Raw genomic sequence first — 16,008 nt, 5'->3', positions numbered from 1 at the left:
TTTCCCACACTCATAATTCTAAAATTTTCAAAAGAAAACTTGAATAAATTAAACATTAAGGACTAATAAATATGTAACAGTAATCCCAAGTAAAATTATCAACTCAGCAGTAACCCTTTCAATATTGTTGAAAATGTTGAATGGGTGCCTGTAACACAATTATAATAATGTATTAAAAATACTACACTGTATTAATATAGTAAAGTATAGTAATACAGTATTAATACTATGTGATACTATATTACAATCTTGTGGTTATAATACAGTCTGATATAAAGTTCCCTACAATATACTAAGACTTCAAAGACAAATCACATGGTGTAGTGTGAATGATATAAAAAAATTTGCCAGTAAAGATAAAGGGGTAATTATCCTATTATACAAATCACTGGTCACACAATTAGGCCTGTATACAGTATCCTGAATATTGTATGCAGGTCTGATATTAACTAAATTAAAAGGATACAGAGGAAGGCAACAAGAGAGTTGTGGATGAAAGAAGTATTTAAACAGGAAGAGACTCCAGTTCTCTAAACTAAATAAGTTTGGAAATACATTTGAATAATAATCTAATTGAGACATTTTCAGACCATAAAAGGACTGAACAAACTTTATGGTGGAGGAATATTTCTCTTTCTAAGCTGGTGCAAACAAGGGGAACATAATTTAAATAAGGAAAGATAATTGCAGACAATGTATGAAAACTGTCTTGAAGAATGTATGAAAACTGTCTTGAACTAGTCAACTATTTTAACCGAGTCTTGTAAAGGCAGTGATATTTAATGAAGGATTAGATTAATATTTTGAAGAGGCAGACAAAAAATAACGTTTGGTAGATGCTTTATCTCATTTTTATTTTTTACTTAGTATTTGTTTTTTACAGCAAATATGCTACAGAAACTTTCCATCCTTGCACTGTTAAATGATTTTAAAACTAGTACTAAATGTATAAAACTATCATCATTTCTTTTTCAATTACTACCAAAAATTTAACAAATACAGAACATTCCAAAGCTGTTATATAGATAGAAGTGAAAACTCAGGCCCAACCAAAAAAAAAATATATATATATATATATATACACACACTGTATATACACACTGGTGTACATCACCTCTTAAAATTGTAATTGTCATCCGAATAACATAAGTATATGGCAATGTTTCTTACAGATTGCATCAGATAAAATTGACACATGTAGGTGATGACGTGATATTGCATCAGCTGTTACTGTCAGCTATATAAGCACGCTCTGCAAGAGTTGCAGTCATTCCTTGCTTGAGTCAGGATGGCGAGTTATGTGCAGTTGATGCCATGAAGAAAGTGCTATTGTTGCTTTACATGAGGAAGGATGTTCTTCCCGTCACATTGCTTACAGTGTCTTGTAATCAGTTGACAGTGAGTAGATTTCTTTCCAAACTCAAAAACTGGTTCTGCTGATAGAAAAAAAAAAGGAACTGGATGCAAACGAGTCTCTACGCCAAAACAGGACCGCGTTTTGAAGCACTTATACCTTAAAAACCATAAAGCTTCTATGTCTGAGCTGAAAAGAGAATGGGAAGAACATACAGGAGTGTTAGCAAGTGGTAACAGTCAGAAGATGCCTCTTCAAAAATGGACTTCTAGCCCCTCCACACACAAAAAATGAAAAAGGCCAGATTAATTTGGTGTAAGGAGCATGTCAAATGAACCCCGAGCAGTGGAAGTCAGTTATTTTCTGGAAATTCAAGAAATCCAACCTGCATGGCTCTAATGGGAGACAAATGATTTGCCATAGACATGGTGAAGAATAACATCCAGACTGTATGGTGTCTACAGTGAAATTCCCTACCAGCCAAATAATATTGGGTTGCATTTTGTATCACGGAGTAGGTCATCTGCAGTTTATAAAAGGTTCCGCAAATGGGATACCTGGCTATATTGGAAAGCAAATTGCTGCCAACCATTTCAGCCTGCCAGTAACTGCATCTTTCAGGACGACTCTGCTCCTTGTCATCGGGCAAAAAAGTGTAAGAGGCACTTCTGTAGTTACTTTAGCTTCATTTCTGCACTAGAGGTTCGACAGTAATATGTTTAAATTTGTTACAGGTGAAAAAAATGGTTGAAAGAATGGTCCATTACAACCCTTAGCTGGCCAGGAATCAGCCGAGCCCAGACCTGAATCCTATAGAGAACTGTTGGCATCATGTCGAATCTGCAATTGGCAGAAAGAAACTAAAGACCCTTCAGGAAGCCATAATTCGTGTTTGGAACCACAAAATATCAGTTGATTATCTTCAGAAATTGATCTTGTCAATGCCTCGACGGTGTGCTGCTGTCATCAGGGCCAGAGGCAGTTCAACTAAATATTAGTTTGCACCTGGTGAACTTTTCATTTTGTGTTCCATTTAAAATGATAAATTGAAGCAAATTCAGTCATAATTGTTGTGTTTACCAAAACTGTTGTATAAAGGTTGCAAATGCTCATTTTGGAATATTTTGAGAGCACCTGTCAAATATTACTTAGCTTTGCCTTAACTATTAATAAATATCTTTTGTTTATATTTCTATTTGTGATGTTAGTCATTAATGTAACATACCATCACAAAAAAGGGTTAGAAATGTAAAACTCATAAGTGATGCACTTTCTTTGAACACCGGTGTATGTATATATATATATATATATAGATAGATAGATGTGAAATTTGGTGAGAATTCTGCTACACTGTCTATTATCAGTTGGGAACCCTGCAAAGACATCCTGGATGATTTTCAGTTGCCTTGATTCCCAATACACCAGTTTAAACTAGAACTAGTGCAACAAATGCATGTTTCCCAATGTTCATAGAGGACAATATATGTATATCCAATATATACTTTAAATTAACAACTCACAGAAAATTTAAAGTTATGAGGAGCATTCTGAACTTCAGGCCCAATAACCCACCAGTAAGACAGGTCTGTTAAGCATCTCATCCTAAAGGTAATAGTAATAGTATTCACCATGTAGTGAAAGGAAGCCACAGGCTTTTTCTGCACTGGAAAAAAAAAAATGGATAAGAAATGCATAAAAAAAAAAAAAAAAAAAAAAAAAAGACCTAGGCTATAGTCTGCAAGATTGCAAAACAAAGTACAGACATCATCATTATCATCAGCCATTTTCAATCCACTGCAGGATGAATGCCTCTCCAGCAACTTTCCAGTTCCTTCTGTTTTGAGCACTGGCCATCCATTTACTAGCCGAAAACTCTTGAATTTCATCTATCCATCTCTGCCTTTGTCTTCCAGGTTTTCTTCTAGCTCCTCTTGGGTACCATTCTGTTATTTTCTTAGTCCATCTGTCATCATGTCTTCGAGCTATGTGTCCTGCCCAAGACCATTTTAGTTCTTTAGTTTTGATAAGAATATCCTTTACTTGAGTTTGCTGCCTAATCCATGTGTTTCTCTTCTTATCTAACAGTCTGATTCCCAATATAATTCGTTCCATTTTTCGCTGTGTAGTTCTCAGCTTCTCTTCCATTCTTTTGGCGAGTGCCCAAGTTTCACTTCCATAAGTCATGGTGGGGAGTATACATTGGTTCATTATTTTACGTTTCAGACAAACTGGGATATTGCTCTTCAGTACGTGACTATATTTCCTGAATGCTATCCATCCAAAATTTATTCTTCTCTTGACTTCCAGCCATTTATCATTATTACAGCTAATAACTTGTCCCAGATAAGTATATGGCTCCACCTTTTCAATTACTGCTCCTTCAATTTTTATTTCCCTTTCTGTGGCATACTTGTTCATTATTACTTTTGTTTTAGCCATATTCATCTTTAGTCCAAAATCCTTACTAACTGTGCATAACTGATTAAGATTTTCCTGTAATTCTTTGGGATCGTGGCTTATGACCACAATGTCATCTGCAAATCGTAAATGGTTTAGGTACTCTCTGTTCACATTGACTCCTTTCTGCGACCAGTCTAATCTTCTGAAAGCTTCCTCATGGGCAGCAGTAAAAAACTTCGGAGATATTGTGTCTCCTTGTCGAACTCCTTTCTCGATTTTAAATTTCCTACTGTCTTTGTCTAGTCTAATAAAGGAGGTAGCACTCTGATATATTTTCTTCAAAATCATAATATATGGATATCTATGCCTTGTCTTTCCAGTGCCCGAAACATTGCCTTATGCTGTATGGAGTCAAATGCCTTTTCACAATCCACAAATGCCAGGCATAATGGCGTTTTATATTCATTTGCTTTCTCCATTAGCTGTGATATTATGTGAAGGTGATCCATAGTTGAGAATCCTGTCCTAAAGCCAGCAAGCTGGCTTTAGGACAGGTATTCTTTCTAATCTGTTAGTATTCTTTCTAATATTCTTTCCAAGTATTCTTTCTAATCTGTTAGTAATGACCCTTGTGAACAACTTGTAGATGTGGGATAACAAGCTAATTGGTCTATAATTTCCAATTTCTGATTTATCTCCTTTCTTATGCAGCAAAACTATGATTGCATTATTCCACTGCTTAGGCGTCACACCTTTTCTAATGCACTTTGTGAAGAGCCTTGCCAGTTTTTGTGTTATGTCTCTTCCTCCAAATTTTAACAACTCTACCGTAACTTTATCTTCCCCCGGGGCTTTCTGATTCTTCATTTTCTTCAATGCATGTTCTACCTCATCAGGAGGAATATCAGGTATGTTGTATGTGTTGCTACTTTGCAATCCATCTTCCCCACTGCTGGCATCATTCCCTCGCTCCATGTATAATTCTCTATAGTAGTCTTCTGCTATTTGAATTATGCCTTCTCTGCTGTTTATAAGTACACCATCGCTATTCTTCAGTTTCAGTATCATTTGTCTTTCTGTATTACTGCTCATGGCTGCTGATTTAAATCCTTTGTTTTCCCTTAATGCTTGTTCTACTTTTCTTGTGTTAAATCTTCTTATGTCCTCTCTGAGTCTCTTTCTAATGGCTTTGCATAACTCAGTATACTCAATTTTCTCCCTGTCAGTGTTTTTCTTGCTCTTCATTCGTTGTCTTCGGTTCATCATGAGAAGTGTTTCTTGACTAATTTTTTCTTCTTTGGATTTCTTTTTCCCTATAGGTTTCTTGGGCTTTATCACTTTCAGAAAGTTGTAATATTCCTCGTCGATATCTTCGTCCTGAGCAGTCTGCAGAAGCTCAAACTTGTTCTTAAGGTCCAGTACATACTGCTTTTTCTCCTCCTCTGTTATCTCAAAGACCTTTGTATTATTTACTCGAGTCAGTTTTTTCCTTTCCTTTCCTACATCTATATCAAGTGTACATCTTACCATTCTGTGATCACTTCCAACATTTACCTTATTCAAGATGGTAACATCATTCACAATATATCTTCTGTTAGTGAGGATGAAGTCGATTTCATTAGTTGTTAATCCATTTGGACTCTTCCATGTCCACTTTCTGTTCACCCTTTTCTTGAAAAAAGTGTTCATTACTGACAATCCTTGAGATTCTGCAAATTCCACAAGTCTTTCACCAATTCCAAAATTTCCTATAGTTCCTCTTTCTGCACTGTTTTGCCCTTTTCCAACCTTAGCATTGAAGTCCCCCATAATAATAGTGTAGTGGGTTTTCTGCTCATCTAGAAGACTCTCAATTTCGGTGTACATTTCTTCAACCTCTTCATCATCATGGCTCGATGTTGGTGCATAAATCATTATAACCTTTAGCTTGTACCTCTTAGAGTACAAAGAGCATCAATCATGGAAGCGTCCAAAAGAAGATATGACAGAATTGAAAGTAAATGATAATTCATTTAAAAATACCACTCTGAAGACAACAATAACATAATGAAAGTACACAGAAAAGTGTACTTTCATTTCTTTTTCTCTTCTAGTTTGTGGAAATGGCTCTCCATTTTCACAAATTAGGAGAGAAAGAGTCTTCCACTACAGATATCAACTCACTGTACACAGCCCAGGCAGCCAGATAACACTGGTGACTAAAGCTAGTCTGATGGTGATAAGACTTCCTCTGCTGTAAATAAGTCAGCAAGGCTTGTGGTTAAGATGACAGAATAGTGCTCAACAAAGTACACAATCCAATTCCCCCCCCCCCAATACAATAAAAATCTGAGGTTTCCTGCCTTCTTTGCTACAGCAAGAATGAATGGTGCCAGATCAGAATGAAAGTTGAAATTTATTCTTTTATTTGTCCAACTTATCTCAACACATAAAAGTGTCATTTATTGATAGTAAAAACCACTTAAAACTGCAATATTAAAAAATTATCTCTATTTTCTTTTTAATATAATATATTTCAGCATGCACTAGCCATGAAAGATCACAGGGTGACATATGAGCAGCGCAGCATGCTGCTGCCTACACACAGAGTAAAAGTAAGAAAATGGAAGGCATGAAACAAGACAGGAGGGAGGGGGGGGTAGATAAAATAGGCAAGGTGACTATCACAATATATTTTTAAAGAAAAAAAAAAGATGACTTTACCTGAACCATAAAGGGTACACCAGCACTACGTCTAGTTGGACAGAGTTTAAAAGTCGTTGCTTCACCTTTGATGACTGAAAAAAGATTCTCTAACCAAATGCTAGGTAGACTATGCACAGCAGGAATAGGTGTCCTAAAAAACATAAGTTTTGATTATGTTTAATTATTACTTCTGTTATGCTATTCAAACATTTCAGAGAGCAAACAGACATACCTCCACAATCTATCGCTCAGCTTACAGAAGCCAACAAAGGCCTGTTCAAATGCCCCCCTATGTTTCACTTCAGCTAACTGATGGATAAAAAACTGCCCAATTTCAAGAATCTATTAAAAACAAAAAAGATAAGTGCTGATTAAAAATATATAAGGTAAAAATGAAGAAACTAAATGAAATAAAACAATCCAAAAGTAGAAGCCATTATCATCATAAATCACAATTATCAAGCAAATTTATAAGGTACACACTTTTAAAAATTAACAAAGGTATCAATCAATCACATTCGCACAAAGTCATATGATAACAGATAAATCATAACAATGCCATTATGAGTATTTTCCATAAAAACTTAGCCCTTAATTTTTACTAAAAAATTACTTAAACTAGTTTGATTTTTTTTTTGTAATAATTTAAAGAATAAGGTTCTGATTAAGGTTCTTCTATTGACTGAGAAATCCCATCCACAATTTTTCTGATGATGGTACATTATACTACACCAATAATTAAAATTTTTGAAATATGCAATGCAGGTTCCTTAAACTCCAGATTATTCTTTCTCTAGAGCAGTGGTTCCCAACCGGTGTGTTGCGACCATTTTCAAGTGTGCCATGAGATTAAGAAAATTCCATTTTCTTAATCCAAAACCTACCATGAGGGAAAGAGAGAGTGAATGGGAATGAGTGGAAGAGCAAATGTGATTGGCCGAAAGAATACAAAGTTAAAAATAACTTACATTACTTTATATATACTGTACTAACAAACATTTACTAACCACATAAACACTATCACTGCACTCTTCCCCTGGCCTGCAAAAAAAAAAAACTTGCGGCTAGGCCTACACCACAACTGAAGAATAACAGTAAGTTGAGGTGCCCAGAGAGTGCAGTGCAGAAAGTAAGAGTCGAATAAATGAGATGAGAGCTAGAAGAATGAATAAAAGTGTAAGCGTGTGAGAAAAAGAACGCAAACCATAAATGCTACAGTTAAGTAGACACTAACCCTAGTTTTAATTAGTATTTAAATTTACACTACACATTATTGCATCCCCTCCTGGTGTGTGAGAAAAAGATGAATGAGTTGAGTGAAAAAAAAAAAAAAATATATATATATATATATATATATATATATATATATAAAAAAACTTGAAAAAAAATTATAAAATAAGAAAAAGTATTAAAAAAAAAGAAATAAAAAAAAAAAAAAGAATGCAAGTAGAGTGAGAATGCAGATTATGAATGAAGTAAAGGTGTGTCTCTCCCACTCCCTCGACTGGTGGGTTCCCCACTGCCAGCTAACATATCCCACCCCCGAAGCGGGGTGGGCAGCTTGACCTTCATACCAGATTCGACACTGCTTGGACATGACACCGACATTCTGCGGCTTTGCTGCCATCATGCTATTGGCGATCTGAACTGGGTACTCTAACCTGTTTCCCTTTAAAACCCCATCCCCAGGCAGGGGAGGGAGGAGACGGATCTCTGTCTCCTCTCCTCCCTGCCTATCTCCCATACTTCGCCTGGTGGGGCTCGTCTCCACTGACCTCTTTGGGGATGCCTACTCTATCATCCCTATTCTTCTATCTGTTTTCCCCCCAGTCTTCAGTCTCCCCTCCTCTCACACTAAATCGACAGAGTACACCCTTAACAATGCCGTCAAATTCTAATCAGCGTCTAAATTCTACCGGTTTCTTGTAAATCTCTAAGACAACTAACACTATTAGCTGTTATTTAGCGTATAGCCTCACATGTCTAAATTTAATAACATCAAAATTTTGCCAGACCTATTAGGCCTTTAACACATCTCTTTAGCGCTGAACCCCAACCAGTGATTTCCTAACAGCAATCCCATTAAGCATTAATGTCAAACGCATAATTTTTTTTTTTTTGGTCCTAGCCACTGAAATCCCAGGAAACTAGGTGGCAGGACCTGCCAGAGCAATTTGTTGTGATAATGGATACACCCGGCTAGCCTCCACGGCAAGGTATGGGCAACATCGGCTCCACTAGGGGCCTGGCGGCCAATAAGCCGGACAAACAATGGGCACAACATATCACACTGCACAGACACGGCCCACACACTTTCAAGTCTCTGGCCAGTGTATTGTCCTCGATACAGTGAAACACACGCGGAGATGGGAGAAATCCCAGGTGCCATCTGACACGAACATACCTTATACCTGTGCCGTTAATATTCGTCTTTTAACTTAAAGCATGACTTGAGTGACAAAAGATTGGGAATCACTGCTCTAGAGGCTTAAAGATAATATAATTAACTTTAATCTTTCTAAATCCTAATTGTTTCAAATCTCAACAAAAAATTATCCTCAGTAATAGCCATATTTCTACACTTTGAATATAATCAAACAAATAACATTATGTGGCACAAAGATATTACATCAATAGCTTCCTTAGCATCAAAAATACTAAAAATTCAGTTTTTCTTCTCAAATATTAGCCCTATACAAATTCTAATTCTGTCCAACACAAAAATACTCTATTAAAGTCGAAACGGTTTTAGGGCCAAGTGTGGAACAATTTTAAAAAGATACTTTCCTTCTTTAATGCACATAAAGAAAACTAACAATAACTGGAACAAGTCTGACAGAAAGATAGCAGTTCTGCATTGGGTTCATGGTATGGCAGTGCCATGAACATAGTTATAAGCAAGTCCTTGAAACTACTTTTCAGAAATTGTTGGCAGCCGAACAGAGGTACTTTTAAGGTGATCTTGTTTGAAATATCTTCATCAATTCCAACTTATCTTCCATGAATAAGATGAGGTGTTCCATATATATAGCAGAGATATGTGGAACATATCTGAACTCAGTTTGTTTTCCTAACCTGGCTAAATATTTTCTCGCACTCAGTACTGCTATGTGGAATTGTTATAATGCCAACCATAACTTGGGATAATATATTTGCATAGTGCAATATGTACTTGTCACTTCAGCAACCAAGGCCCATTGTACATCAGTTCTCTCTTCTTTCATAATAGTGTCTGGTAGATTAGATGAAGAAATAACGAAGCAAAACCTCTATTGCTTCATCTGCTTCATCTTTAACAACACTAGAGAATATAGGGCACTTGTACACAAAGATGCACTATCAACTGATGAAATCTGTATTCCTCAGAATTTATAAGAACGTCATTCTCCCATGGAAACTTGTGCACCATGTAATCACATGTAGCCATAAAGTATTTCTTCATTGAGCAAATGAACAAAATCTTCTTTGCTTGTTTCAGACTATGGCAATGGAAATGTCTATGACTAAGCCAGAATCATTCTTCTGGTTTAATCTGTTATGGTAATCAATTTCCAAAAATGGAAGGTCTGAAAACTGTAGGTAAAACAAATTTACACATAACATTCTTCAACAGATGAATGAATATATGGATGTGAGGTATGTTGGATTGAAGAGTTCAGATTTTCAAACATTGGTATAACATTTAAAAGAAACAAACAAATTGCTTTATTCAAGCCAGAAGCAAGAAACAAACAGGATTTTCTGCACACGTGAGGCACATGCCTAGAATTACCACCTTGGTCGGCATGTTTAGGATTGCTTTCATCAATTTGTTTTTCAAAACTTTCAAATGGATTTGAATATGAGTCAGCACCACCCTAGTGTTGGCTTGTACTTTTCAGTTGGATAACTGTGAAAAGTGCTCATATTGTTTTTCTTATTACTTTTAACCTCTTCTTATTGTTAAAAGTTGCTACTGTTCTGCCAGTCTAGTTACATATGTGTTACATATTGCCAGTCTAGATAGCCAATGTGTACATATATGCTTCATCAATTCTCTCTTCTTTCATAATAGTTTTCAAAACGATTTTTACTTCAATGGCAAATATCAAACCTCTTCAATGGCTGTTTAAATCTATCTTTCCTTTTTAGTACTATTAATATAAATTATATATATAAATTTATTACTACCTAGAAAGGAGTAATAAATTTTCACCAAGTATTCACTCATTTTCACAAGAAAATGCATACAGATCCCTTTCCAGGATACAAATTAATAAGATCACAAGGAAAGCCTATTATCACAGTGTGCTCAATTTCTTCTTTTAATATTCTTGCTATTAGACATACCATAACAGTTCTTTATAAACACTTAGTGCCAAACAGTTTTTTAAAAGTTGTTCAGATGACATCCAATGTTGTTTCCTGTAGAGCAGGCGTCCCCAAACTATAGCCCGGAAAAGAATTTTATCCAACCCATAGACAATTCAATTAAATCATAAAAATAAATAAATTTTCCGTTTATACTCCAGCACGACAACCAAGTCAGTATAGTTTACAATAAATCTTCAATACAGATATTTATCGTATTTAGTAGTCACGGGTTTGAACCCCGGTCCACTCAAGGAACGCGTGCTATGCATTCTCACTCCTGACCACTGGGCTACGTCAATGTTTATATTAGATCACAATAAAATTTATGAAAGACTATTAATTAATCAACATTCTTCAGTTGATTAATAGTGTTAACGCCTCCGTTTCGTCAGCTCAGTCTTGTTAGATATTTATTCTGTTACTTCCACTCAAAGTTATTCTTTGAAACATCGTTAAAATAACCCATTAATCTTGACTCTAACATTAAATAGCAATAGTTGTTAGAGACAGCAATTATGGATTTCCTAATCCCTTACCTTGGTTGGATGATGCTTGCGTCCCTCCACAGAGACTTATCCCTTTTGTAGTGGGGGTTACTTTCTGCACATCATGTTGTAAATATTTTTCTTTAGTACTAAGTTAGAAGTTCACTTGTTAAGTTTTAAGTTAAACCTTCGTTAGAGTTTTGTATATACGCTTTGTTTAATAAACTGTTAAGAGAAAATACAGAAGAGTTGTATTGATTGAATGTTCACGAGCACGACCAACTTCAGTAGCCTCAACAAATAGTTTCATGAAAATCTGGGAGAAAACAAGTTAGTGTCATGTTTTGTAGTTAGGCAAGTGGTTACTGTTTTCACCTGATGTTACATTTTTGGTAATAAATAAAATTTCATTCCCTGTCATATGAAAAGTCATGGAAATGTTTTGCTGAAAATCAACTGTTTAAATATTTTTTTGTAATAAACCTTAATTTATTTCAAATTTGTAAATAAATTTTTGCTAAAATATTTCATAAAATTTTAACACGTATCAGCACTTACTTACTTCAATATTTATGAGTATTTTTTTTATTACAGTGACCCCATAAAAATCACATAGAAGTTGATGTCGAAAAAAAGAAAAGTTCATGCTGAGTGTCACGTTCTTAATGAGAGGTGGCCAATTAATTACTTTTTTTGCACTGACAAATGATACTTGCACTTGTCTTATTTGCAATGAAGCCTTGTCGGTGTTCAAGGAATATAACATGAAACATTACTACGTCACAAAACATGCCTCAAATTACAATAAATTTCAAAAATGGGATTTGCAGCAGGAAAAACTCCAAGAACTAACCCAAACTTTTCAAAGTCAACAATAGAAGATTAGAACTTTTACTTATCAAAATTTATCTGCAGTTAGAGCTAGTTTTCGAACCTCCCAAATCATTGCCGAAGAAGAAAGAGTTTTTTTTGGATGGAGAATTTGTAAAACGAATTTGTTTGGCAATTGCAGAAGAAGTATGTCCTGAGAAAGTAAATAATTTTGTGTCTGTAAGTTTATCTTCATCAACTGTAACAAGAAGAATTAAAGATTTAGGAACCGATGTTCAAAACCAACTCATAGAAAAAAGTTCGTGAATTCACACATTTTTCAATAGCAATTGATGGGAGGGAAGATACAAGCCATACAGCTCAATTAGTAATTTATATCTGTGGTGTAAATCAAAGTTTTGAAGTAACTGAGGAGCTAGTTCCATTAAAAAGCCTGAAAGATACAACAACAGGTGAAAATATATTTTTGAGTCTATCAGAAGCAATTGACGGCCTCAAATTGAATTGGGATTTGCTATCAGCAGTTACAATGGATAGCGCTAAAAATATGGTCAGTACTAAAATCGGGTTCATGGGTTAGCTTCATAAATATCTTGAGAGTAAAAAATATTAAAAACCAATGCAACTTCATTATACAATTCACTAGCAGTCTTTGTGTAGAAAATGTTTGGGTGTAGATTCAATCATGTCAACTGTTAATATCAACAGTAAATTTTATTCGCAAGACTGGTCTAAATCATTGGCAATTAAAAAATTTTCTCAAAACAATTAAGGCTGAATACAGTGATTTGTTATACTACACTGAAGTACGATGATTGAGTCGTGGTAATGTGTTGAAGTGGTTTTTTGAACTTAGGATTGAAATAGATCTATTTATGAATGAAAAATTGAAACCTGTTCCAGAACTGTCAGATCTCAAATGGTTGTGAAACCTTGCCTTTTCAACAGATATATGTGAAAATCTGAATTTTCTTAATATGAAACTATAAGGAAGAGAAAAACTTGTCAACGAATTGTATTATAATGTCAAAGCAATTGAAACAAAACTGGAGTTATTTAAAAGTCAACTCATCATCATCAGCTATTTTCAATCCACTGCAGGATGAGGGCCTCTCCAGCAACTTTCCAGTTCCTTCCATTTTGTGCAATGGCCATCCATTTACTACACACAAACTAATGAATTTCATCTATCCATCTCTGCCATTGTCTTCCAGGTTTTCTTCTAGCTCCTTTTGGGTACCATTCTGTTATTTTCTTAGTCCATTTGTCATCATGTTTTTGAGCTATGTGTCCTGCCCAAGACCATTTTAGTTCTTTAGTTTTGATAAGAATGTCCTTTACTTGAGTTTGCTGCCTAATCCATGTGTTTCTCTTCTTATCTAACAGTCTGATTCCCAATATAATTTGTTCCATTCTTCGCTGTGTAGTTCTCGGCTTCTCTTCCATTCTTTTGATGAGTGCCCAAGTTTCACTTCCATAAGTCATGGTGGGGAGTATACATTGGTTCATTATTTTACGTTTCAGACAAACTGGGATATCGCTCTTCAGTATGTGACTATATTTCCTGAATGCTATCCAGCCAAAATTTATTCTTCTCTTGACTTCCAGTCATTTATCATTATGACAGCTAATAACTTGTCCCAGATAAGTATATGACTTCACCTTTGCAATTACTGCTCCTTCAATCATTATGTCCCTTTCTGTGGCATACTTGTTCATCATTACTTTTTGTTTTAGCCATATTCATCTTTAGTCCAAAATCCTTAATAACTGTGCATAAAAGTCAACTACTTCAGAATAATTTTTCTAAAAATATGTCTAGTTGTAATTTTTCCACTGAAAATCTTGTTCAAAATGTTAATTTATTGCAGGAAAATTCTGCAGATAGATTTTCTGATTTTAAAAATAATTCAGAGGTGTTTGAATTTTTTCAAAATCTGTTTGACGTACCAGTCAAAGACGTTGATGAGAATTTACAATAAAAGTTGATATATTTTCAATCTAATGATGCACTGAAGACAATATTTAAAAATTAAAATCTAATTCAAGTTTATTCAACATTATCTGAGTCAGATTATCCAAAAATTAAAAATTTTTCAAGAAAGGTTACGTTGATTTTCGGAAGTACATATATATGTGAGCAGACCTTTTGAAAAATGAAATGTGTAAAATCAAAAATACGATCATGTCTAACTGACTCACATTTACATGACTTTTTAAGAATTGCACATAGTACTTTAAAACAAGATATTACGAAACTCATTTGCACTCTACATTCATCACATTAATTATAATTTTGTTATTAGTACTAATAAAATTAATAAGAAATAATTAAAATTTGATATAAACAAACTGATATATTTTATATTACATATACATCAATTTATTTTTGAATCTGTAGATATAAGTAAAAAAAATGTAAACTGCAGCCATTATCAACAACAATTCACATTGAGGGAAATGGACCATAATCTGTCATATTGGCCCAGTGCGGGTTGGCAGATCAACCATATTTAGCAGTCAGGGGCTCAAACCCCGGTCTACTCAAAGAGCATGTGCTACTGTACTCCTACTCCTGACCACTTGGCTACAGAGGTCTTTTCTGTAGATATAGGTAAGTATAAAATTTGTTTCTCTGCATAAATATGATTGAATAATTAGGAATTTTCTCCAGCCTGCCAAATATTCCAAAAATTCATATGCGGCCTGCTTCTCTAAAAATTTCATCTATCCATCTCCGCCATTGTCTTCCAGGTTTTCTTCTAGCTCCTCTTGGGTACCATTCTGTTATTTTCTTAGTCCATTTGTCATCATGTTTTTGAGCTACTGCTTTTGTCAAATCAAACTCAAATCAAAAATTGTCAAATCAAAAGCACCTTTTGATTTGACAGTTTTTTTTTTTTTATTACAGAAAATCATCACAACAGGATAGAGCTGGGAATCACCATAATTACCACCATCTTAGCAATTGAAAATGGCCAATTTTTCAAAGCTATCACTAAATCTAATTTCCCTATCCATTGTCACTAACAATGGCAGTTGTTTTTGTTATTCCACAACTGCAATTTTTTTCTATTTTGCTATCAGGAAGCATATTTCTGAACAATGAACTTGCACGATTAGCCCAACTCAACAGAAGATTATGTTCTGTGAAAAAGATGCAAATAAACATCAGTATGTATGACATCATTGTCACAAAATGTAACAACTATTTTGTGGCAAACATGTTATCTGTTTTAGATTTTAATCTTAGATCTTACTGAAAGACATTGTTAATTAGCTTTGCACTACATAACAAAAATGATGAAATGCAATGACTGCACAAATGGCACATTTCTATTTTACAATCTAGACTACCATACCTGACAGCTAATTTGTTCACAAAAATAAACACAAATTTGCAAAATTTTAAAAAATCCAACTTTAAAAAACTGATTTTTTTGCAAAAATACAGAGAAATTCTTTGTCATCAGCTATATTATGATGGGGAATGGATAGGGTCAAATCAAGTAAAAATTGAGTCTCCACTGTAAATCCAGAATGGCCCACTATGTTCAATCTATAAGGGATAATTAGCCATCCATGTGAGGTGATTAACTTACTGAGGTGCCCATTCCAGCTGTCAAAGATTTCTGTCACACACACCACACTGTCATTTGGCTTATAAGACCCTCCCCCACTATCTGCTTTCCTTTATCACCAGTTAGTGTGTTCCACAAAGACTCAACTTGGGCTTGATTAGTGTCTGGAATTGGACTGCCTTGAATTGAACTTGTATGACAGAAGTACACCCTATGACCTGCCTAGCAGATTATTCAAATAAAATGCACTATTTTGCATTTAAATACAAAATACATAATATTTATACAGGGTGATTCACTACCAGTGTGACAAACTTGC

General features: G+C 34.8%; 1 protein-coding gene across 1 annotated transcript in view; it reads right to left on the bottom strand.

Moving 5' to 3' along the window:
- LOC150085111 (tRNA (32-2'-O)-methyltransferase regulator THADA-like) overlaps positions 1-16,008 on the bottom strand; it is a 184,464-nt gene that overhangs the window by 141,636 nt on the left and 26,820 nt on the right. Inside the window, exons 4-5 of the mRNA XM_090376467.1 lie at positions 6,672-6,781; positions 6,458-6,590 (exon numbers count right to left, since the gene is read on the bottom strand). Coding sequence (XP_090232593.1) covers positions 6,458-6,590; positions 6,672-6,781 — 243 coding nt within the window. The remainder of the gene's footprint in view (positions 1-6,457; positions 6,591-6,671; positions 6,782-16,008) is intronic.

This window comes from Mastigoproctus giganteus, chromosome 6 (assembly GCF_048544385.1).
Source record: "Mastigoproctus giganteus isolate SK-2022 chromosome 6, ASM4854438v1, whole genome shotgun sequence".
NCBI classification, from domain to species: domain Eukaryota; kingdom Metazoa; phylum Arthropoda; class Arachnida; order Uropygi; family Thelyphonidae; genus Mastigoproctus; species Mastigoproctus giganteus.
Note: the sequence above shows the minus strand (reverse complement) of the source record. Positions and strands in the feature narration are given on the sequence as shown.